We start from the raw sequence: 24,248 nt of genomic DNA, 5'->3' as shown, positions 1-24,248 counted from the left end.
ATAAAAAAGAAATCCATACACTCATGCAAGCACAAATAGAAATAAAGGCTCACTATCCTCTAGATAGAATTAGGTCAAGGGAAAAATGCTGTTCATTTAAAATTCTTTTATAGTAAGAAATTGGTGAGGGACAGTGGCGTATTTAGGTTTTGTGCTGCCCTAGGCACTCAAAATTTTGCTGCCCCCTTCCCTCACCCAAAGGTTTAAGGCCTTTCTTCCCCTTAATATTTTTTTCGATCAGTGTGTAAAATGTTTTTTTTTTTTTCATAACAATTCAAAAGAAAATGGGCTAGCAAAACACTTGCATACAGGTGGGTTGAATTGCATGCATCTCATACCACTTTCTCCCTGAGAGAAGGGAGAGAAAAGAAGGAAAGGGGAGAAAAGTGAGAGAAAAGAAGAGGAGGGGAGAAAAGGGAAAGAAAGGAAAGAAGAGAGAACGAGAGAGAGAGAGAGAAAAGTGGGAGGGAGAGGAGTAAAAGGGGGGAGGAAAAGAAGGGAGGGAAAGAAAGGAGTGAAAGAAGGGAGCAAGGGAGGGAGGGAAGGAAAGAAGGGGGGAGGGAAAGAAAGAAAGAAGAGAGGGAGTTGAGGAAGGGAGGGAAAGAAAGAAGGGAGGGAGTTGAGGGAGGGAAAGAAAGAAGGGATCAAGTCAAAATTAAACTTTCATGATTCTGAAACCATTCAACCCAAACACTCACCTCTATTCCGACACAGCGTAACTAACTTTACATCTGCAACCTTTCAGTTTGAGAATGCCATAGAAATCAATGGGATGCTAGGGTATTAGAAAAGGGTGTGTGTGATAATACAGAAAAGTTTAATTTGATGCTGTTTCTTGTCGCAAATAGTCATTAGCATTAATTAGCATTAATAATCCTTTAAAAAAAAAAACAAGATAAGCATATCATGATTTATTTAGAAATACAAATAAACTTTAATCTATGCGAAAATATCATATATCAGATTTTTCGTATAAAAAAAAAAGAAAAGTAAATTTCTAAAAAATTAATTGTTCAGGTAAAATATAACTATTTCAAGGACATTAACAGATGAAAAATAAAAGATTAGCTTTGAAGAAATGTGCTTGTTCATGATCAGGAATGAGATGGTATAAATAAAGTTGCAAAAAGAAGACAAAAATAGACTTGATGCGCGTGAGTTTGACAGACGTGTTTATAAATAAGACCATTGAGTGTAGATTTGTGTCAGCAATGTCTGGCGAGCGTATTGACAGCAGATTGAATCCGTCTAGATTGACGCTTTGATAAATGGGTCCCTAAGTGCTATTGCATTGTCTTGTTATCATGCATTTGTTGATTATGCAAATTTACTGTATTGACCAGATGTATATAAAAGATTTCTTTTTTATTATTACTAATGGAAGAGCACACAGAAGACTTTACTAGCCTAGCCCTTACAAATATCTGTTAGGGCTTCACTATTGGTTATAAGATCATGAACTGTAAAATAATACATATTTTTTTAACACAATTACTGCAGTCATCTTTGCCTACTTCAGTAAAAATCCCTGATTTACTCCTCCAAATAATACAAGTTATAGTTGAAGTTTGGCAATTGAAAATCAATAGCAGCAAATAAGATATTAATTCATTCAAAACATTTTCTGACCCACTATGAAAAAGTTTGCAAGACTGCATGAACCATCTTGTAATTAGTTTCCTGTACCTTTAAGATGGCCTAAACTAGTGTCAAAAACAACCCTAACAACCAAAAACAATCTAGGTTTCAGAATTATACCTGTTGAAAATGGTGTTGCTTCCTTTTTTTCCCCCAAGATTAAAACAAAAATCAGGCTCATCAAAATATCCCAGGGGATGACTGTAGCTACTCCAAGGCTTAAACAAATAAACATACATATTTATATATAAAACATCAATCCTTAATCAAAATGGTTCAAATATATACATTTTTCTGTTAAAACTATTATCCCATAGTCCCCTAAAAAAACTGATATGGAACACATAGCATATACCCCATTTACTTTTAATGATTCCTTTGATTATACCTTTATGGAGCTAGGACACTATCTATTGCGTTTAAACCCATCATTTGTAAGCATTTATTGGTTTTAAAAATTATATATAGATAGTATTTTTAAGGCTAGAGTGTATTAATGTTAATTTTGGAGAGCCCTTGCTGGGCAGGTTCGCATATGCATATCATAAGACCACTGCTTCTTACACCCTACGTCACCTCTGAGGTGTCGAGGGAAAATCACAGAGAGCTTGCTGAGATGAGTGTGTAATGATACATACGGGCCAGTGGGCAAACAAATCTGCTGCATATATCTTGTAAAGGTAGGCGGACAGCTTTGCAAGTTGAGAAGCTGTTCGCCCGCCTCTTAGTACATGGGGCCAATAATATATGTGTGCATGTATGTATATATGTGTTTATTTATTCATTTATTTGTGGCTAGATTATGAGTGGAGCACAAAAGTCTGCGCCTGAGTGATAATGGGTTTAAAGTGAGGGTTTGCACTCATCAGGCTTACTGCCAGTATTACGAGTTAAAAGTAAACACGATCACTTGATCACAATTGTGATTTACGCTGGGATGATAACTGCGACTTCGGAGCTATGGTAACTGGTTCGTGAAAGATAAAAGTGTTACAAAACACATAAAAAATACATAAAGTGTAGTTACACTCATAATAACATTATCTAATAAATATTATTCAAAAAAAATATTGCACACAAAAATTATAAAGGCTCAAAGATATGAGGAAACAGGTGTTAGAAAAAACAAAACAGCCAAAGGGCTTTAACATAGACATACATACATATACATGTTTAAAGGTGAATATGTATGTAAATATATACATATATATATATATATATATATATATATATATACACAGTATATTATATACGTGTACATATGTATTTATATGTTTATTTACAGATATATATACACATATTAACACATAAATACATATGTATACAGATATAGACATATATAGAAGTGCATTAAAGCCCCTTTAAGTAGATGAAAACATGTAAAAACATATTTATGCAATATTCCTATTTAATGAAGGTTTTGAATATGTTTTTACTGTAAATATTTCACATTTCAATGTTTTGCAGATAGCAGACTATGTTCTACGTTTTTAAAAATAGATTTCTTTCATGTAATTAGCAAGAGTCCATGAGCTAGTGACGTATGGGATATACATTCCTACCAGGAGGGGCAAAGTTTCCCAAAGCTCAAAATGACTATAAATACACCCCTCACCACACCCATAATTCAGTTTTACAAACTTTGCCTCCTATGGAGGTGGTGAAGTAAGTTTGTGCTAGATTCGTTGTTGATATGCTCTTCGCAGCAGGTTGGAGCCCGGTTTTCCTCTCAGCATGCAGTGAATGTCAGAGGGATGTGAGAAGAGTATTGCCTATTTGAATTCAATGATCTCCTTCTACGGGGTCTATTTCATAGGTTCTCTGTTATCGGTCGTAGAGATTCATCTCTTACCTCCCTTTTCAGATCGACGATATACTCTTATATATACCATTACCTCTACTGATTCTCGTTTCAGTACTGGTTTGGCTTTCTACTACACGTAGATGAGTGTCCTGGGGTAAGTAAGTCTTATTTTTGTGACACTCTAAGCTATGGTTGGGCACTTTTATATAAAGTTCTAAATATATGTGTTTAAACATTTATTTGCCTTGATTCAGGATGTTCAATATTCCTTATTTCAGACAGTCAGTTTCATTATTTGGGATAATGCATATGAATAATCTATTTTTCTTACCTTAAAATTTGACTTTTTTCCTGTGGGCTGTTAGGCTCGCGGGGGCTGAAAATGCTTCTTTTTATTGCGTCATTTTTGGCGCTGAATTTTTTGGCGCAAAAATTTTCTTTGTCATTTCCGGCGTCATACTTGTCGCCGGAAGTTGCGTCATTTTTTTGACGTTTTTTGCGCCAAAAATGTCGGCATCACCAGATGTGGCTTCATTTTTGGCGCTTAAAGCATTTAGGTGCCAAATAATGTGGGCGTCTTTTTTGGCGCCAAAAAATATGGGTGTCATTATCGTCTCCACATTATTTAAGTCTCATTGCTTATTTGCTTCTGGTTGCTAGAAGCTTGTTCTTTGGCATTTTTTCCCATTCCTGAAACTGTCATTTAAGGAATTTGATCAATTTTGCTTTATATGTTGTTTTTTCTATTTACATATTGCAAGATGTCTCAGATTGACCCTGAATCAGAAGATACTTCTGAAAAATCGCTGCCTGATGCTGGATCTACCAAAGTTAAGTGTATTTGTTGTAAACTTGTGGTAACTGTTTCTCCGGCTGTTGTTTGTAATGAATGTCATGACAAACTTGTTAATGCAGATAATATTTCCTTTAGTAATGTTCCATTACCTGTTGCTGTTCTATCAACATCTAATATTCAGGGTGTTCCTGTTAACATAAGAGATTTTGTTTCTAAATCTATTAAGAAGGCTATGTCTGTTATTCCTCCTTCCAGTAAACGTAAAAGATCTTTTAAAACTTCTCATTTTTCAGATGAGTTTTTAAATGAACATCATCATTCTGATTCTGTTTCTGATACTGATTTTTCTGGTTCAGAGGATTCTGTTTCAGAGGTTGATACTGATAAATCTTCATATTTATTTAAAATGTAATTTATTCGTTCTTTACTTAAAGAAGTCTTAATTGCATTAGAAATAGAGGAATCTGGTCCTCTTGATACTAAATCTAAACGTTTGAATACGGTTTTTAAACCCCCTGTAGTTAGAGGTTTTTCCCGTCCCTGATGCTATTTCTGAAGTAATTTCCAGGGAATGGAATAATTTGGGTAATTCATTTACTCCTTCTAAACGGTTTAAGCAATTATATCCTGTGCCATCTGACAGATTAGAGTTTTGGGACAAAATCCCTAAGGTTGATGGGGCTATCTCTACTCTTGCTAAACGTACTACTATTCCTACGGCAGATAGTACTTCCTTTAAGGATCCTTTAGATAGGAAAATTGAATCCTTTCTAAGAAAAGCTTACTTATGTTCAGGTAATCTTCTTAGACCTGCTATATCTTTGTCGGATGTTGTTGCAGCCTCAACTTTCTGGTTGGAAGCTTTAGCACAACAAATAACAGATCATAATACTCATAGCATTGTTAATCTCCTTCAACATGCTAATAACTTTATTTGTGATGCCATCTTTGATATCATTAGGGTTAATGTCAGGTATATGTCTTTAGCTATTTTAGCTAGAAGAGCTTTATGGCTTAAAACTTGGAATGCTGATATGGCTTCTAAGTCAACTTTGCTTTCCCTTTCTTTCCAGGGTAATAAATTGTTTGGTTCACAGTTGGATTCTATTATTTCAACTGTTACTGGGGGGAAAGGAACTTTTTTACCACAGGATAAAAAATCTAAAGGTAAATTTAGGTCTGCTAATCGTTTTCGTTCCTTTCGTCACAATAAGGAGCAAAAACCTGATCCTTCCCCTACAGGAGCAGTATCAGTTTGGAAACCATCTCCAGTCTGGAATAAATCCAAGCCTTTTAGAAAGCCAAAGTCAGCTCCCAAGTCCACATGAAGGTGCTGCCCTCATTCCAGCCCAGCTGGTAGGGGGCAGATTACGATTTTTCAAAGAAATTTGGATCAATTCGATTCACAATCTTTGGATTCAGAATATTGTTTCACAAGGGTACAGAATAGGCTTCAAGATAAGGCCTCCTGCAAGGAGATTTTTTCTTTCCCGTGTCCCAATAAATCCAGTGAAAGCTCAAGCATTTCTGAAATGTGTTTCAGATCTAGAGTTGGCTGGAGTAATTGTGCCAGTTCCAGTTTTGGAACAGGGGCTGGGGTTTTATTCAAATCTCTTCATTGTACCAAAGAAGGAGAATTCCTTCAGACCAGTTCTGGATTTAAATATATTGAATCGTTATGTAAGGATACCAACATTCAAAATGGTAACTATAAGGACTATTCTGCCTTTTGTTCAGCAAGGGCATTATATGTCAACAATAGATTTACAAGATGCATATCTGCATATTCCGATTCATCCAGATCACTATCAGTTTCTGAGATTCTCTTTTCTAGACAAGCATTACCAGTTTGTGGCTCTGCCGTTTGGCCTAGTAACAGCTCCAAGGATTTTTACAAAGGTTCTCGGTGCCCTTCTATCTGTAATCAAAGAACAGGGTATTGTGGTATTTCCTTATTTGGCACTTGATCAGTCTTCACATTTAGCAGAATCTCATATGAATCGACTTGTATCGTTTCTTTGAGAACGTGGTTGGAGGATCAATTTACTAAAGAGTTCGTTGATTCCTCAGACAAGGGTGACCTTTTTAGGTTTCCAGATAGATTCAGTGTCCATGACTTTGTCACTGACGGACAAGAGACGTCTGAAATTGGTTTCAGCTTGTCAAAACCTTCAGTCTCAATCATTCCCTTCGGTAGCCTTATGCATGGAAATTCTAGGTCTTATGACTGCTGCATCGGATGCGATCCCCTTTGCTCATTTTCACATGCGACCTCTTCAGCTCTCTATGCTGAACCAGTGGTGCAGGGATTATACAAAGATATCACAATTAATATCTTTAAAACCGATTGTACGACACTCTCTGACGTGGTGGACAGACCACCATCGTTTAGTTCAAGGGGCTTCTTTTGTTCTTCCAACCTGGACTGTGATCTCAACAGATGCAAGTCTGACAGGTTGGGGAGCTGTATGGGGGTCTCTGACAGCACAAGGGGTTTGGGAATCTCAGGAGGCGAGATTACCAATCAACATTTTGGAACTCCGTGCGATTTTCAGAGCTCTTCAGTTGTGGCCTCTTCTTAAGAGAGAGTCGTTCATTTGTTTTCAGATGGACAATGTCACAACCGTGGCATATGTCAATCATCAAGGAGGGACTCACAGTCCTCTGGCTATGAAAGAAGTATCTCGAATACTTGTATGGGCGGAATCCAGCTCCTGTCTAATTTCTGCGGCTCATATCCCAGGTATAGACGATTGGGAAGCGGATTATCTCAGTCGCCAAACATTACATCCGGGCGAATGGTCTCTTCACCCAGAGGTATTTCGTCAGATTGTCCAAATGTGGGGACTTCCAGAAATAGATCTGATGGCTTCTCATCTAAACAAGAAGCTTCCCAGGTATCTGTCCAGATCCAGGGATCCTCAGGCGGAAGCAGTGGATGCATTGACACTTCCTTGGAAGTATCATCCTGCCTATATCTTTCCGCCTCTAGTTCTTCTACCAAGAGTGATTTCCAAGATTCTAAAGGAGCATTTGTTTGTTCTGCTGGTGGCTCCAGCATGGCCTCACAGGTTTTGGTATGCGGATCTTGTCCGGATGGCTACTTGCCAACCGTGGACTCTTCTGTTAAGACCAGACCTTCTATCACAAGGTCCTTTTTTCCATCAGGATCTCAAATCCTTAAATTTGAAGGTATGGAAATAGAACGCTTGATTCTCAGTCATAGAGGTTTCTGACTCCGTAATTAATATAATGTTACAGGCTCGTAAATCTATATCTAGGAAGATATATTATCGAGTCTGGAAGGCTTACTTTTCTTGGTGTTCTTCTCAGCATTTTTCTTGGCATTCTTTTAGAATTCCTAGAATTTTACAGTTTCTTCAGGATGGTTTGGATAAAGGTTTGTCTGCAAGTTCCTTGAAAGGACAAATCTCTGCTCTTTCTGTTCTTTTTCACAGAAAGATTGCTAATCTTCCTGATATTCATTGTTTTGTTCAGGCTCTGGTTCGTATAAAACCTGTCATTAAGTCAATTTTTCCTCCTTAGAGTTTGAATTTTGTTCTGGGGGCTCTTCAAGCTCCTCCGTTTGAACCTATGCATTCGCCGGATATTAAATTACTTTCTTGGAAAGTTTTGTTTCTTTTGGCCATCTCTTCCGCAAGAAGAGTTTCTGAATTATCTGCTCTTTCTTGTGAGTCTCCTTTTCTGATTTTTCATCAGGATAAGGCGGTGTTGCGAACTTCATTTAAATTTTTACCTAAGGTTGTGAATTCTAACAACATTAGTAGAGAAATTGTGGTTCCTTCATTGTGTCCTAATGCTAAGAACTCTAAGGAAAGATTGTTGCATTCTTTGGATGTAGTTAGAGCTTTGAAATATTATGTCAAAGCTACTAAAGATTTCCGAAAGACTTCTAGTCTATTTGTTATCTTTTCTGGTTCTAGGAAAGGTCAGAAGGCTTCTGCCATTTCTTTGGCATCTTGGTTAAAGTCTCTGATTCATCATGCTTATATTGAGTCGGGTAGAACTCCGCCTCAAAGGATTACAGCTCATTCGACTAGGTCAGTCTCTACTTCCTGGGCATTTAGGAATGAAGCTTCGGTTGATCAGATTTGCAAAGCAGCAACTTGGTCTTCTTTGCATACTTTTACTAAATTCTATCATTTTGATGTGTTTTCTTCTTCTGAAGCAGTCTTTGGTAGAAACGTACTTCAGGCAGCTGTTTCAGTTTGATTCTTCTGCTTATAATTTCAGTTTTTTTCATTATATGATTTAAACTTTGTTTTGGGGTGTGGATTATTTTTCAGCCGAATTTGCTGTCTTTATTGTATCCCTGCCTCTCTGGTGACTCTTGCGTGGAAGTTCCACATCTTGGGTATTCATTATCCCATACGTCACTAGCTCATGGACTCTTGCTAATTACATGAAAGAAAACATAATTTATGTAAGAACTTACCTGATAAATTCATTTCATTCATATTAGCAAGAGTCCATGAGGCCCACCCTTTTTTGTGGTGGTTATGATTTTTTGTATAAAGCACAATTATTCCAATTCCTTATTTGTTATGCTTTCACACTTTTTTCTTATCACCCCACTTCTTGGCTATTCGTTAAACTGATTTGTGGGTGTGGTGAGGGGTGTATTCATAGGCATTTTGAGGTTTGGGAAACTTTGCCCCTCCTGGTAGGAATCTATATCCCATACGTCACTAGCTCATGGACTCTTGCTAATATGAAAGAAATGAATTTATCAAGTAAGTTCTTACATAAATTATGTTATTCCTATATATATATCTGTATATATCTATACCTATATATAAGCATGCATATATAGGTATAGATATATATTTTGCCAAAATATCTTTATATTTATGTAGAAATGTGTATTTATGAATACATTGAACATATTATTCTATGTGCAGAACATTGGAAAGTAAAATATACATATTTTCCATCGGTTTAGAGCAAATGAGAATATGCAATCAGGTTTGCACAAGAGTGGGTTTTTGTTTTTTTCCACTTTTTTCTCCGTTGAATTATTTGGGGAAATACATGAACGCACACGCAATATTCTAACTTCAGCTTTTTGTGCTTGTTGGGTTAGCACGAGAGCAAAAAGAATTTACTTTCAACTCATAATACGAACGTAAATCTTCAAGAGCAAAGATCTTACTTCTAGCGCAATTAACACTCAAACGGAGGATTTAATTTGCGCTCCACTTATAATCTGCCCCACATTTGTTTGGTTGTTAGTTATCCAGAACAAACCTTTCGTCATATTCTTGTGTAATATTATTGTCCTACTTGCCGTAAAAGTATACCATATTCCCCTATATATTTCTTGGACACTAAGGTGAAGGGGGATTTTTTCCTGTATCCCATCTGTGTTTTTTCTGTATTTGAGTGAGCCATAAATGGGTGGGGAACAGGGAAGGCTGTGCTTAGTCAGTGAGTTTCAGAGGCAAAGTCATGACAGTCAATAGTAACCCTTATAATTTATGGAGGAATCTGTGGGAGAAACAGTGGACAAATCTCCCAACCCATGGAGACTTTTGTAAGGTATTGTATATTATATTAACTAAATCATTAGAATCAGCAAAAGACTGTATCAATCTTTTCTAAATTAAAAATTTACTGCTTCACTACCCGGACTTTTAGAGAATAACTTGCTCAAAATACTGGAGAATTGTTTTTAAATTATTTTTTTGCATTCTATGTCTGAGTTATACAAGAAAAATTTTGGCTTTCATACCCCTTTACATTCTGGTATATGCTTCAACTGTCTTTTATTGGTATAATACTAAATGAGTACTTAAAGGGACATGAGACCCACATTTTTTCTTTCATGATTTAGAAAGAGAATGCAATTTTAAACATCTTTCTAATGTACTTCTATTATCTAATTTGTTTTATTCTTTTGATATTCTTTGATGGAAAGCATATCTAGATATGCTCAGTAGCTGCTGATTGGTTGCTGCACATAGAAGCCTTGTGTGATTGGCTCACCATGTGCATTGATTTTTATTCAATTTAAGGATATCTAAAAAATAAAGCAAAATAAATAATAGAAGTAAATTGTAATGTTGTTTAAATTTGTATTCTCTATCTGAATCATGAAAGAAATATTTTGGGTTTAGTGGCCCTTTAATTCTGTCTCAGAAGTACAATTTGTCTTGCCAAACAATTTGTTATATGTTCAGTCTAACATCTGATTGATTCTATTTCCTGTTGTTTTGTGATAGCTGCGTGTGGTGGAAATCTGACAGGCCCAGCAGGTGTTATTTTATCACCCAACTACCCTCAGCCATACCCTCCTGGGAAGGAATGTGACTGGAGAATAAAAGTAAATCCAGACTTTGTCATTGCCTTGATATTCAAAAGGTACCACTTATACAGAGAAACTAAACAAAACAGAGTAACAGGTTTTTAAATGTCAAATCTAAAAAACTGCATCATTTATCACTTCATTGAAATCCTAATTACATTTTTGTAGTAAAGCCCTAGAGCATGTATCTAGTACCTACATCCTCAGTACAGATGCATGGCAGAATAACAAACACATTATTTAGCTTTCCAGCGATAATGGGTGCCAAATATTTAATGTTAGTAACAAAACTATGCCTAACATGCCCATACGTATCTATGGCAGTAAGAAGAGGAACTTGGGTATAAAAATCTACAGCAGAATTGTTATATGTGAATGGCTTTAAATAATGTGGAAAATATTATAAAAGAAATATAATATATATAGCTTAATTATTTTATTTTTACTTGTTATTTACTATTAGGAAAGTATTGATTTCCATTGCACGTGTTTACATTGAACAGTCAGATCTATTTATAATGTTAAAATATTTAACAGGTAAAGCTAATTAGCTTTAAGCATATGCATATAGTAGTTGCCTAAATTGATGGTAAAGTTGAATGATTTAAAGCCCAGTATTTAAAAATACTCTTAAAAACATGGGCACTTTATGTCATTAAACTTTACAATTACGCTTCTTTTTTAAAATACTTACCTTTTTGTTACAGTAAACACACCGACGATCCTCCACCAGCATCTTCTTCAGTATTGAGCAGATCAATGACGGATCTGGCTTCCTCCAATCATTGTGTGCCCCCTTTGGCATCCAACTCGTTAGGCACACAACGATTGGAGGAAGCTAAATACTGAAGGAGATGTGGTTGGAAGATTGGTGGTAAGTTTACCGTAACTAAAAGGTAACTATTTAAAAAAAGAAGCGTAATTGTAAAGTTGAATGACTTTTGTTTGTTTTTAATAGTATTTTTAAATACTGGGCTTTAAATAATTTAACTTTACAATTGCTTTAAGTTTATTTACAACATTTATATTTATAGCACTTAAAAAAAAAAATCTAATTTATTGACTACAATGTGTAGTATACATAGAGAATAAGACATCCACTTATATGTTTTGCTAAATATAATGTATAAAATTTACCAAACAGTCCTGGCAATCTTTTATTTGTAAAAATGGCAACAGTTTGTGCTTCATGATATACAATGATTAATTAGTCAGCAATATATTAATTGTATTTGCAATTTCAAACACACCGATTTTGCTGCTATAGGGCTACTATAAACAGAAGTTAAAGATAGATTGATTGATTGATAGATAGATATATAGATATATAGACAGACAGATAGACAGATAGATAGATAGATAGATAGATAGATAGATAGATAGATTAGACAGATAGATAGACAGATAGAACTGAGTATGACTTTAATATTCAGATCACTAGACAATAAAGCATATTATGCTAAGTAAGTTTGTTTACAGATATTGAAAATATCTCTCTACACATACATATAACAAGCTTGTCTCTTTTATTTCATACTTTTTTGTCCATTAAATCATGTATGCTTTTACATTGCATGTATAAGCTAATGCCAAACTAGAAGTGATGAATATTTTATATAAATGGATTTAAAATATCTTATATAAAATAGATTTGTCAACCATATGTATTTTTTTTTCCAACACATATGAAATAAAACAGATACAAGTGTTGAAGTACAAGATTTGGTTATATGATTATTTAAAGTAAAACATTTAATTATATCTAAATTTCAGCTTTAATATGGAGCCTAGTTATGATTTTCTACACATTTATGAAGGAGAAGATTCCAACAGTCCAATAATTGGAAGTTATCAAGGATCACATGCACCTGAAAGAATAGAGAGTGGTGGAAACAGTCTGTTTCTGGCATTTCGCAGTGATGCTTCAGTGGGCATGTCTGGTTTCGCCATTGAATATAAAGGTACCTTGACATGTTAGATCATTTCTTTTGAAAACATAAAAAATAAACTGTGTGTGTATAAATGAAGGAAGGCAGCTGTGCATCATTGAAGATAAGTGAAAATATAGCTATGCATTAGTAGTTGGTTTATACAGTTAGCAGATAAAAAGGTTTATAGTTCTGTTGTATTATAAGCTTACTCATGAAAATGATATAGCTTATGAATCAGTTATTACCTAAGAGTTTTTTTTTTATTTCTCAGTAAACTGTTACTTGTAATAATAACTCAGTTATGCTACCGGTGCATGGCTATATTTGGGTCAGATTACAAGTGGAGCGCTATTTAGTTCTTTTCTCCCACATAAACTTTGCTAGAAGTAAACTTTTTGCACGTTTAACACGTTGAAATTAAAATGTTTGTGTGCGAGTGAAACCCAAAGTGCGGTAACCAAAGGACTTTGCCATATCCCAGCCACGTAAATGCATTCTCCCCATAGACTTCAATGGAGAGCACAGAAAAAAGTGTGTATAGATATTTAGGTATAGAAATCTATATTACATTAACATTATCAGATATAGTGTATATAGAAATATATATTTAATATTTTTTTTTTCTTTCTATGTGAAGAATCTATGAATAGAAAATATGTATAACACACTACAGGGTTCACAATTTAGATCTAACGCGATGTTGGGTTAGCACACATTACAAATTACTAATTTTAAAGCATGTTATTGAAATATTAAAAATATTAATAATTATTAAAAATTATTATAGATATTCTATGGCTTATTTATAATTCTTTACAGTATCTATAATATTTTTTAATAATGTTGCATATAGTGTTACTTTTTTAACGCACTACCCTTTATGTGAGGGTTTCATTTGAGTTATCCAAACAAACATAAAATGATTGCGTTCTTATGACCATGTTTACTTTCAATTTGTAATAAATGCACTATTTCTGATGCACCCAAAAAATGATATATTGCGCACATCAGATAGTGCATCTCTTGTAATCTAGCTTGTTTGGTATTTGAAAAATTATATTTAGAAGAATAAAAAATACTGAATATTTGTTTTTCTAAATATAGTAAGCTTTAAAACATTATTTTTATTATTTAAATTTGTTGATCAGTTGTATAAGGACCTAGCTACCATATAATAGAACCAGGCAGGGTTTAAGGAGTCTCATGTCTATGCTTTATTGATTATATGTATTTATATATGTATTTCATTTTATTAATAAAAGGATTACATTGAAGTGTACAACAGTGAAAGAATAGGCAAGGCAATTTTATTTCTGGGAGAGGAAGCAGGTGTTACAATGGATACAGAAATGATTTTTAATCTCAGCATGATCATGAATTATATTATGAAAACTAAGAAGCAGTTAGGAGACTAATTTAACAAAACCTGACAAAATGAGAGGAAGCTAATACAATTGGCTACATGTTGTTGTTATATAAGAAATTCATTATAGTTATATTGAAAGTAAAAAAGCAAAAAAAAAAAATAAAGACCCCATTGTGATCATTGGACAATATAATCACCTAAGGTTGTATTAATGGAACTTGTGGTCATATATTTTGCTTAATAAATACTCAGCAAGATTCCAAGTTTTGCTGTATGGTGTGGAGCTGTGGAGGCGCGGAGCATGGAATGGCAGGTCTCCCATATTACAAGTCACGGCGGTATAACTATACCACAAGCATTTTAGCCTGTAATGCAACAATCCATTCCGCACTCAAAAAATGATGTTTGAGTGTGGGATTTCCCTAGTGCCGTATTACAGGTTGTGCGGTCCAGCTAAAATGCTTGTGTTACAGCCTATACCGACACAATCCATTCCACGATCTGAGACCAGTAGTTATGGATTTTGCGAAACAAAAATGTTTGACAAAACTCATAACTAAAATGTTACAAAGTACACTAACACCCATAAAGTGCCTATTAACCCTTAAACCGCCACCCTCCCGCATCGCAAATACTATATATATAATAGTAATGTTAGGTTACTTTATAGTGTAGAAAAGGTTGTTGGTTTCACAATCGTGTCCAACTCTAGGGGGCGCTCAACAGGACAAAAATAAGAATAGAGTAAGTATCACCATATGATTCCCTTAATAAACATTCAATTACCAAAATGAATTCTACAGAGTCATACTTAATACAAGTGTATAATAAAATATGGTAATGAACATCAATTTATATGACAATATGCACAATATTCCATACGTGTGCAACAAAAAATATAGTCTTATCTGAGTCTATGCTGTGTGTTCCTGTGGAAAAAAGATCATAGTCCCAGATGGAGTCTTCTGTGCTGATGTTTTGTATTGTACCAGTGGATGGATGATTATAATCACGGCAGCTCTTCTCCTTTAAAAACAGCAAATCCAAATTATCTGTGAAAGAAGATTACAAAAGAAGGCGCCTCCTAGTGTAATACTGCATACGAATTCACCGATATCATCAAGTAGTGAAAATATACCCACAAGTGGTGCAGCACCAAATGTGCTAAATGGCGCAGGCTGAGACCTTAACAGCTTCCCAGCAAACTGATCCTCCAGAGGATGTAGTGGCCTAGGTGTGCCCGGGATAGGTCCAATAAAGCTCAGGCTTCCATGTTGTTAAGCATAATTTTTTTTAAAACAATATTAAAAACCATTGAGTATGTACATTATCCAAAAGTGATTTAGAATGATAAATGCAACAGATTGCAATGCGTTTCTCAGCTTAAACTTAACTGTTTCATCAGGCATCCTTGATGCCTGATGAAACAGCTAGGTTTAAGCTGAGAAACGTGTTGCAATCTGTTGCATTTATCATTTTAAATTATGAAGTATACCATCTACTTGCTCTTAATCAGGAGTTCATATGTTTGAAAGCCAAATATAAAGTGTATAAACTCATCACATATGAAAATGTTAATTTTTGTGCAAGAAGCCATTCTATGGGGCCTATCTATCAAGCTCCAAATGGAGCTTGATGGCCTGTGTTTCTGGCGAGTCTTCAGACTCAGTGAGAGGAGCGACTGTTTGAGAAAAGTTATTTATAAATTTGCGGTAATAATTGGAGAATCCCAAGAACCTCTGTAAATCCTTCAAAGAAGTAGGTTGAGGCCATTCTAGAACTGCGGTGAGCAGGATCCATGGCAAAACCCTCCTTCGAGATGACGTAACCAAGGAATTGGATTTGAATTTGATCAAACTCACACTATTCTAGCTTGGCTACTAAAGAATTGTCTGTGAGACATAGAAGCACCTGTCTCATGTGTCTATGATGCTCCTCTAAAGTGGAAGAGAAAACAAGGATTTCATGGTTGATGAGGTCATGGAAGACATTGTTGACAAATGCCTGGAAGACTGCGGGGCGTTACACAGCACAAAGGTCATTACAAGGTATTCGTAATGCCCAGATCTTGTGTTGAAGGCAGTCTTCCATTCGTGGCCTGGAAATATGCAAATCAGATTGTATGCCCCACATAAGTCCAATTTGGTGAAAAAGCGAGCATCCTTGAGTGAGTCATACAGTTCGGTGATCAATGGTATGGGATAGCGATTCTTGATGGTTATGTAGTTCAAGGCCCTGTAGTCGATGCAGGGTCTGAGCCCACCATCCTTTTTACTGACAAAAAAGAAGCCTGCCCCAGCAGGAGAGGAGGAAGGGCAAATGAAACCTTTAGCTAGGTTCTCTTGGATGTACTCCTCCATGGATTTGGTTTCAGCCTTGGAGAGTGGATAAGTCCTCCCTTTAGGAAGTGGAGCTCCGGGAAAGAGGTCAATCTTGCAGTCATAAGGACGGTGGGGTGGCAGCACGTCGGCTGCTTTTTTTCTCAAGCACATCTGCAAAGTCTGCATATACTGAAGGAAGATTTGAAGGAGTCTGTATACTCGCTATGGGAATGCAGAGAAGAGGAGTAACTTTAGCAAAGCAGGACAAAGAATGACCTCAATCTGCAGCTGTTCGGTATGAAGGACTCCCACAGTCAGGGTCAGGGGTGCTGGCTCAAAATGTATCAAGCCTGAACCAAGGGGGGTGCCATCCAGAGTAGTTATTTTGAGACAATGTCTTTTCTGCAAAAGACATTCCAATGTTGTATTGATTTACTTTTGAGACATGGAGGATTTTAATCTCAGATTTGTATCTCCACCAACATTTTAATAAATGTTATATATATATATAAATATAAATATATATATATATATATATATATATATATATGAACCCTAGTTGCAACAAGAAAAGGATTGAATATAATAATGTATCAATCAAAGAAGGACCAAGGCTGCACAGTGTTCAACTTGCTTTATTACTACAACTACACGGAATGACTCCCAAGAGTGGGACATCTATGCTCCACCCAAATCCCAACAAAACAAACCCACAACTAAAAACAAGAAGAGCCTAGAGAAGATAAACAAACAGAACTCCTAACTATGATACTGCAGTATGCTAATATAGTACTATATAGAATTGCCCATACAGGCACAATTTATAACTACATGGCACACATAGTATCAAAATCTCAAGTAACCGGTTACTGTTGTGAAATTTAGCAAGCGGGGCCCCAGTGAAAAACTTACAAGATGTACAGGTTCTTTTGATACTATGTGTGCCATCTAGTTATAAATTGTGCCTGTATGGGCAATTCTATATAGTACTATATTAGCATACTGCAGTATCATAGTTAGGAGTTCTGTTTGTTTATCTTCTCTAGGCTCTTCTTGTTTTTAGTTGTGGGTTTGTTTTGTTGGGATTTGGGTGGAGCATAGACGTCCCACTCTTGGGAATCATTCCGTGTATTTTTAGTAATAAAGCAAGTTGAACAGTGTGCAGCCTTGGTCCTTCTTTGATTGATACATTATTATATTCAATCCTTTTCTTGTTGCAACTATGGTTCATATTATTCTCTGGGACTGCTAGCACTGTTGTTCTATGCAATTGATCATTGTGTAGCTCCACAATTTTATTTTTTGTTTTGTCATATATATATATATATATATATATATAAATTGAAAGTTAGGTTAGGGAGAGAAACAAATAAACACCTTTAGGATTCAGGTGTTTTATCAACAAAACTTTAATTTAAAGCCTAGATCGCACTGGCTGATCATAGGCCTGGTGCAGACCCCTTATCGTTATATAGATTCAGAATATTTTTGTACGAGAAAAATATTTAGACATAGCAGAGCTATATGAGAATACTATGAAAAAAGAAAGGGACAGCAGCACTCAGAAAAAATAATAACATCTTATTGATCTAATATGTAGATAAAAGGCTGAAACATTGTGTCAAACAAAGAAACATCAAAACGCACATCGGTCTCTTCGATATACAATGAATTTATTTCTAAAAACAAAAACAAAAAGAAGCATGTTAATGCTACAACTGAAAGATTGCCACTGCAGTGGATGGCCTGAGTAAAAATGGAAATACTACAACAGGCAAAAATGAATGAGCTTATGAACATATAAACAGCATAGTGATAAAGATACAGAAACAAATGTCAGGATAACAACATATTGCAAAGAGAACCTGCCTATCAATGAAGCAAGAGCAAAAGTTCTCAAAACAATGTCCTGAGTGGAAATAATGATGTTTTATCTTGATGAATTCCCTCTTAGAATAAGCTTGGTGTATCAAAGTCACTAATTGGAAGTGGTACCATACATTGCAAAAGGACTGACAGAACCGAGGTGAAAACATCCTCAAAAGTCAGCTTGCCAGGTACTACAGTTCATAGACATAGAGGCTCATATCTCCAATGTGGCAAATATACGAAAACAGAAGCATACAACCTTGCTAACTTGTAAGCAGGATAATCTGGGTATACAAGGCATTTCAAAGATGCATGCAGGTAACGGACCGGGACTCCACCTCCGACATCCTGTCATTCCGTCTCATATCCTTGCTCTAAAGAACACAGGTCAAGCTTGAAACTCCGTTGTGGGCAATTAAGACACCCTTCGCCTCCACCAGATAACTTCCGGACAAGATTTCAGAAAGCACCATAAATGCATACAGGTGCTACACTGTTGCTGCTTCAATTCAGAATGACTTGGTCGACGCGTGTTTCGCCCCACAATGCTGTGCGGTAGGGGCCTCGTCAGGACTGTCAATCACAGGATAAACATTACTTCTTTTATTCGTTGCTCACCTTGAGGGAGTGGTTAAGGTGTGTTTGCATTCACCAATTATACATGCTTTGTTAGTTACACCTCTTTATCACATATTATACAAATCGCTATCTTCATTTAAACTTTGCAAAAACATTTGGCGAACTAAATTTATATACAAAGAGGAAGAAAAAGCGTTTTATTATAAACAAGGAAGCACGAACAAAAATTGTAGAAATAAAACTCCCAGCAATACCGAGAGACCGATGTGTGCAGAGCTTCTAAAACAAACTATCTAGGTGACACATGGAGTACCACTAACTTTTTCCTCCCATGTATCAATAGATAGATATATGGCATTCTAAATGGAGTGCAGCTTATGTTTTTAACGCTTAAAGGGACATAATACTCATATGCTAAATCACTTAAAACTGATGCCGTATAACTGTAAAAAGCTGACAGGAAAATATCACCTGAGCATCTCTATGTAAAAAGGAAGATATTTTACCTCACAATCTCCTCAGCTCAGCAGAGTAAGTTCTGTGTAAAAAGTTATACTCAGCTGCTCCCAGCTGCAGGTAAAAAAAAAAAAAAACATGAAGAAATGAACAGCAGCCAATCAGCATCAGCAGTGCTGAGGTCATGAACTCTTACTGTGATCTCATGAGATTTCACTTAACTCTCATGAGATTTCATAGTAAGCTTCCTTTACCTGATTGGTGAAATAATATGAGAGTGCATGATGCTAGTCCCTTCAGATGTCCCAGGACAAACACACTAAAATGCTGCTTAGAAATCCTTTACAATGGGAGGTGGCTACTGAGGAACTTTTGATGTAAAATATCTTTCTTTTTTACATAGAGATGTTCAGGAGATATTTTCTAATCAGCTTTTTACAGCTATGCTGCATCACTTTCAATTGTTTAAACATTTGGGTATTATGGCCCTTTAACTAAAAAAAAATAACGTTAACTTTATAACAACTTGTGTTACAAAATACACAGCTGAAGGAAAGGCTGAGTGCTCTTATATAGATTTAAATAAACTCCTCAATTACTCTTAAAATTCTATATATCTTTTTTGAGATTAAACAAAGACTGGTGATTCTTTTTAGCTAGTATAACTGACCTAATCAAAGAGATAACTAAAAGGCCAACAAATTTAGCCTAGAAAAGACCCATACTCAATTCTCTCATTTAAGCCAAGAGGGGACACTGTTTTGAGCACATACATCCATCTTGCTTCTTTGTTTAAGAGACATTTATTATTATCCCCTCCTCTACCACTTGTTATTCCTTGGTCAATTCCTACAAATTTTAAATAGGCAGTGTTGCTGTTGTGGACATCTCTAAAATGCAGCGCTACACTAGTATCCCTTTCATAGAGGATATCATCCCTATGCTCCTGTATCCTGTCCTTGAACATACGTTTCATTTTCCCTACATAGAACAGGGGACAGGAGCATTGTAGAAGATATACAACTCCAATAGTATTGCAATTCGAAAAACATCTAATATCGAAATGTTTCCCAGTATTTGCAGAAAATGATTTACATTTTAACATATATGGACAGTACATGCAATGTCCACATGGAAAATTACCCTTCACTTGTTGATATCTATTTAACCAACATTTTTCAGGTTCCGACCTCACATATCTACTTTTAACTAACGTATCCTTTAAGTTAGGATATTTTTTTGCAGTCAATAAGGGTTTACTTCCTATTTTTTCAACAATTCTCTCATCTAGGGATAATAAGTGCCAGTTGTGAGACAAGATGTCAATTATAGGTAGTTATAAATCTTATATAATTGTCAGTGGTGACATTTTTCTTAGAGTACAGCAAGTCATTTCGTTTCAGTTTTCTAACTTTTTTTAGGGTGGATTTTAACAAGTTATGTGAATATCCTCTTTCTAAGAATTTTTTGCACATTATCTCAGTATGGTGTTCAAATTTAATTTTTGAGGAACAATTCCTGTTTAATCTTAGGAGCTGACCAAAAGGAATTCCTCTCTTTAGAGATTTTGGATGGCTACTGGATGCCTCTAAAAGGCTATTTGTTGCAGTACTCTTACGATGGTTCTCTGTAGAGATAGAATTACCTTCTTTTCTAATACAAATATCAAGAAAGGGAAGCTCTTTATAGCTGAATGCATATGTCAGCAAAATATTGTGATTATTTTTGTTTAATGAATCAATGAATTCATGAAGGCAGGCCAGGGGGCCATCCTAAAACATAAGGATGTCATCCACATATCTAATCCAAAGGGATACATGGGAGCTGAATACAAAAATATTTTGAATCTATATAACAATAAGGGGTCTCAATCAGGCCTATGATCAGCCAATGCGATCTAGGCTTTAAATTAAAGTTTTGTTGATAAAACGGTGTTTATTTGTTTCTCTCCCTAACCTAACTTTCAATTTATTTGTATCTAGGAATACAAGAGAGTAATCTCAATAAATTCCTTTCTTTGGGATTGAGGAACAATATTAACATATACAAGTTTATTATATGTTACTCCTTTTTGTTTAGGCTGAGACTTTGTTGTAAACACTCAAACATGGCCTTCACTCTCTCTGATGAAGTTTGGGAGGCTGAACTTAAAGAGTCCCTGACCATTTTAGAAAGTGGTGATCTAGAAATGAATGTTTTCAATGCTTTAAAAAAATATCAAAACTGTATAGTCAAACAGGTTAAAGTCAGGGCTGAAAATTCTAGTTTGGCAAATTATGTGGAGAAAAAAATTGTTCCAAGAGGATTAAGGTTGTTTTTAGACCCAGGCTTTAATGCCAGAGAAGAAGAGGGGGCTTAGAATTTCTTGAAGAATGGAATGAAAATCTATCTGTGTGTGCACTTGGAATGATTGAGATGTTAATTAAGAGAAATGACAAAAGATTGGAAAAGATAAAAGAGGATTTGGAACTGGCCCTACAGGTAGTGAATAAGTTTAATCATGATCCTAACTTTAATAAACTAAATGAGGAAACAAAAACACATATATCTAGATTACAGGCAGAAATCAAAGTAAGAAAATGTAGAAAATTACATTGTGACCAAGAAGATTATCAAAATAAGAAATTTTATGTATATAAATTTGATAAGGGCTCCTATGATTCGGGAACAGACATGTCAGATTTAGATACTGATGACAGGACCTCAAAAAACGATGGAACTCTTGGCTCTCAGAGCATAGGGCAAGGGAATATAGGAGGAGACGAGGGGGGAGGAAGAGGAGGAGAGGCAAAAAATACAGCCCAAAGAGGGAGGAGGTATCCTCAGCGAGAACAGAGAGGGAGAGGGGACAATTTGAGACAAAGGTCAGGAAACAGGGGGAAGCCATGGAGAAGACCCTATCAGGGCTATTAAATCCAGCCCCAGTAGATGATGAATTACAAATTATGAACTTTTCCTCTTTCAGCTTAAATTTGACACACATTGAAGTTTTAAGAAAGGGTCTCTCTTTTTGCCCTACAAATAAGCTAAACAAGTTTGATCTTATTAAAGACCTGCACCTGTTTGCGAGGAAATTAGTGTTACATCATACTCTGTACCAAACCTCTGAGAATAGAAAAGATGAAGAAGCACGAAAAGCTTTAACATTCCTCTTAGCTGATAATGAGGGACAAATAAAAAATCTTGAAAGTGAAAAAACTTTTAGGACAAATTTAACCCCTTAAGGACCAGCGACGTACCCTGTATGTCGCTGGCCTTTTTTTGGGACTTGATTGTTTTATACCGTGGTCTTGCCACCAGCGTTGAGACTGCTCTATTCCACAAAGCCTTCTGGAGGGAGGGCATTAATAGTGTGTTCTTGCTAGACTTGTGCTATTATGTCCGGAAAAAACCTTAACGACCAGTGACATACAGGGTATATTGTGGTCATTAAGGGGTTAAAATCCAAATCAACGTTTATGCCCTCAATAGCACAGGTTCCTGCTGTCTCATTATTTGTTAAATCAGTTGAAAAAGAAATTGAACAGCTACCTGATGACTGGATTTGGTCAGATAATTTAACCCTTAAAGAAAGAAAAGCACTAAAAGAACTCATGTCAGCAAAAGGGGTAATATATAAGCCTGTAGACAAGGGCGGAAATCAAGTTTTATTAGATGAATCTTGTTATCTTTTTTTTTTTTTTTTTTTTTTTGAATAATTTTTATTGAGGTATAAATACATTACAACAAATAAATGATAGTTAATATAGACAAAATAGCAAAGTTACAATAGTCGCTATATATTCATATAAAGTTCAGTTTGTTGTATAATAAAAATAGTAAACACAGATTGAACAGAAACCTCAAATTTTCCATTTTTGTTACTAATTAACTTGAACATTATCAAATATTATTGTGAGTGAAGAGAATTGGAGTAATATGGACTCATAACATACAGTGCATAAATAACATCAATGCTACCTTTGAAACAAATTTGTATAATATGAGATGCGCCTACAATCATATCACTGCACACCACACATATCTCACAAAATAAATTTTCTGTAAAACTTTTTGAATGAAGACTAGTGAAATAGACTTGTAAACTTATAAAGAATATTATGTAAACCAAGATTAATCATAATGTATAGTTTGTATTCTGCTTCGTATTGAAACTTAAGTATATAAGGTATATTACTAATAAATGCGGTTATTTTCAAGGGAATCCGCGAAATAAGTTTCTGGCCTAAATCATAACGACCAGAACACTATATAGGAGGGGGGGAGACCGACCAATTTATACGACATAAGCACTCTGGTAGGTTGATTCATAGAAAGGGAACTGATTGGATTATTCTAATGTACCTGGTTAGATGCCGAGTCATGCAAAATAAAATTTAAATAGGAGGTGGTCTCTGAGGGTAACAGAAAGCTAAGATTACCTCCGTATCTAGGGCAACCATCATAATATGTAGAAATCTTGTAAATGGCATCCAACCAGTGATTCAAATGTGTGATGCTTATTTATAGTTTTTTCCCTTTTCATTTTTACTTAGACAGAAATCAGGAGCTTGAAGAATCGCTATGTGTTGTATTATACAAATAGAAATCCAAGTAAACAATAGTGCCACAACAATAGATCTAAAATTATTCCTTAGTAAATTTGCAAATAAAGATATAATATTGACAACATGCCTAAAGCGATAACATAAAATAAAAAACATTGCTTATACAAGTAGATTTACATTGCGGTGTAAAGCTATGTCTGAAACTTTCCCAATAAGTCATACCCTTGAGAAATATAGGCATCGCGCTGCCCCGGCCGCTGGCAGCAACATGCTAAGGCTAGTAATTATGCTAACACTCCAGGAATATGGATAAGGATCAAGAGTTATTTTTTAAACTAAGAGTCAAACAAGTAGGTGGTAGTCAGACTTAAGTTATGCAGATATGGAAGTATCATATAGCTAATAGCATGTTTAAATTCTGTTACTATCGCAAAGGGTGCAAAAAAAACCAGCAACAGGCATGTGAATATAGAACAGTAAAAAAGCTGTAGTGAGTGTGAATTAGTATGTATGTAACATGTCTTTCAAATAGCACAATGCGTGCCTTACAGTCAGAGCAATATATAGATAGGTTATAATAGTTAGGCACTAATGCAAACTACAAGCTTTGACTAAA

The 24,248-nt window shown here is 35.4% G+C and overlaps 1 protein-coding gene across 1 annotated transcript in view; it reads left to right on the top strand.

Moving 5' to 3' along the window:
• The window catches only part of CSMD1 (CUB and Sushi multiple domains 1), a 3,127,153-nt gene that overhangs the window by 2,427,901 nt on the left and 675,004 nt on the right, over nucleotides 1-24,248 (top strand). The window contains 2 exon segments of the mRNA XM_053711946.1: nucleotides 10,481-10,619; nucleotides 12,337-12,524. Of these exon segments, the coding sequence (XP_053567921.1) occupies nucleotides 10,481-10,619; nucleotides 12,337-12,524 (327 nt within the window).

This window comes from Bombina bombina, chromosome 4, assembly GCF_027579735.1.
Source record: "Bombina bombina isolate aBomBom1 chromosome 4, aBomBom1.pri, whole genome shotgun sequence".
Lineage (NCBI taxonomy): Eukaryota > Metazoa > Chordata > Amphibia > Anura > Bombinatoridae > Bombina > Bombina bombina.
This window is presented reverse-complemented; position numbering and strand designations above follow the sequence as displayed.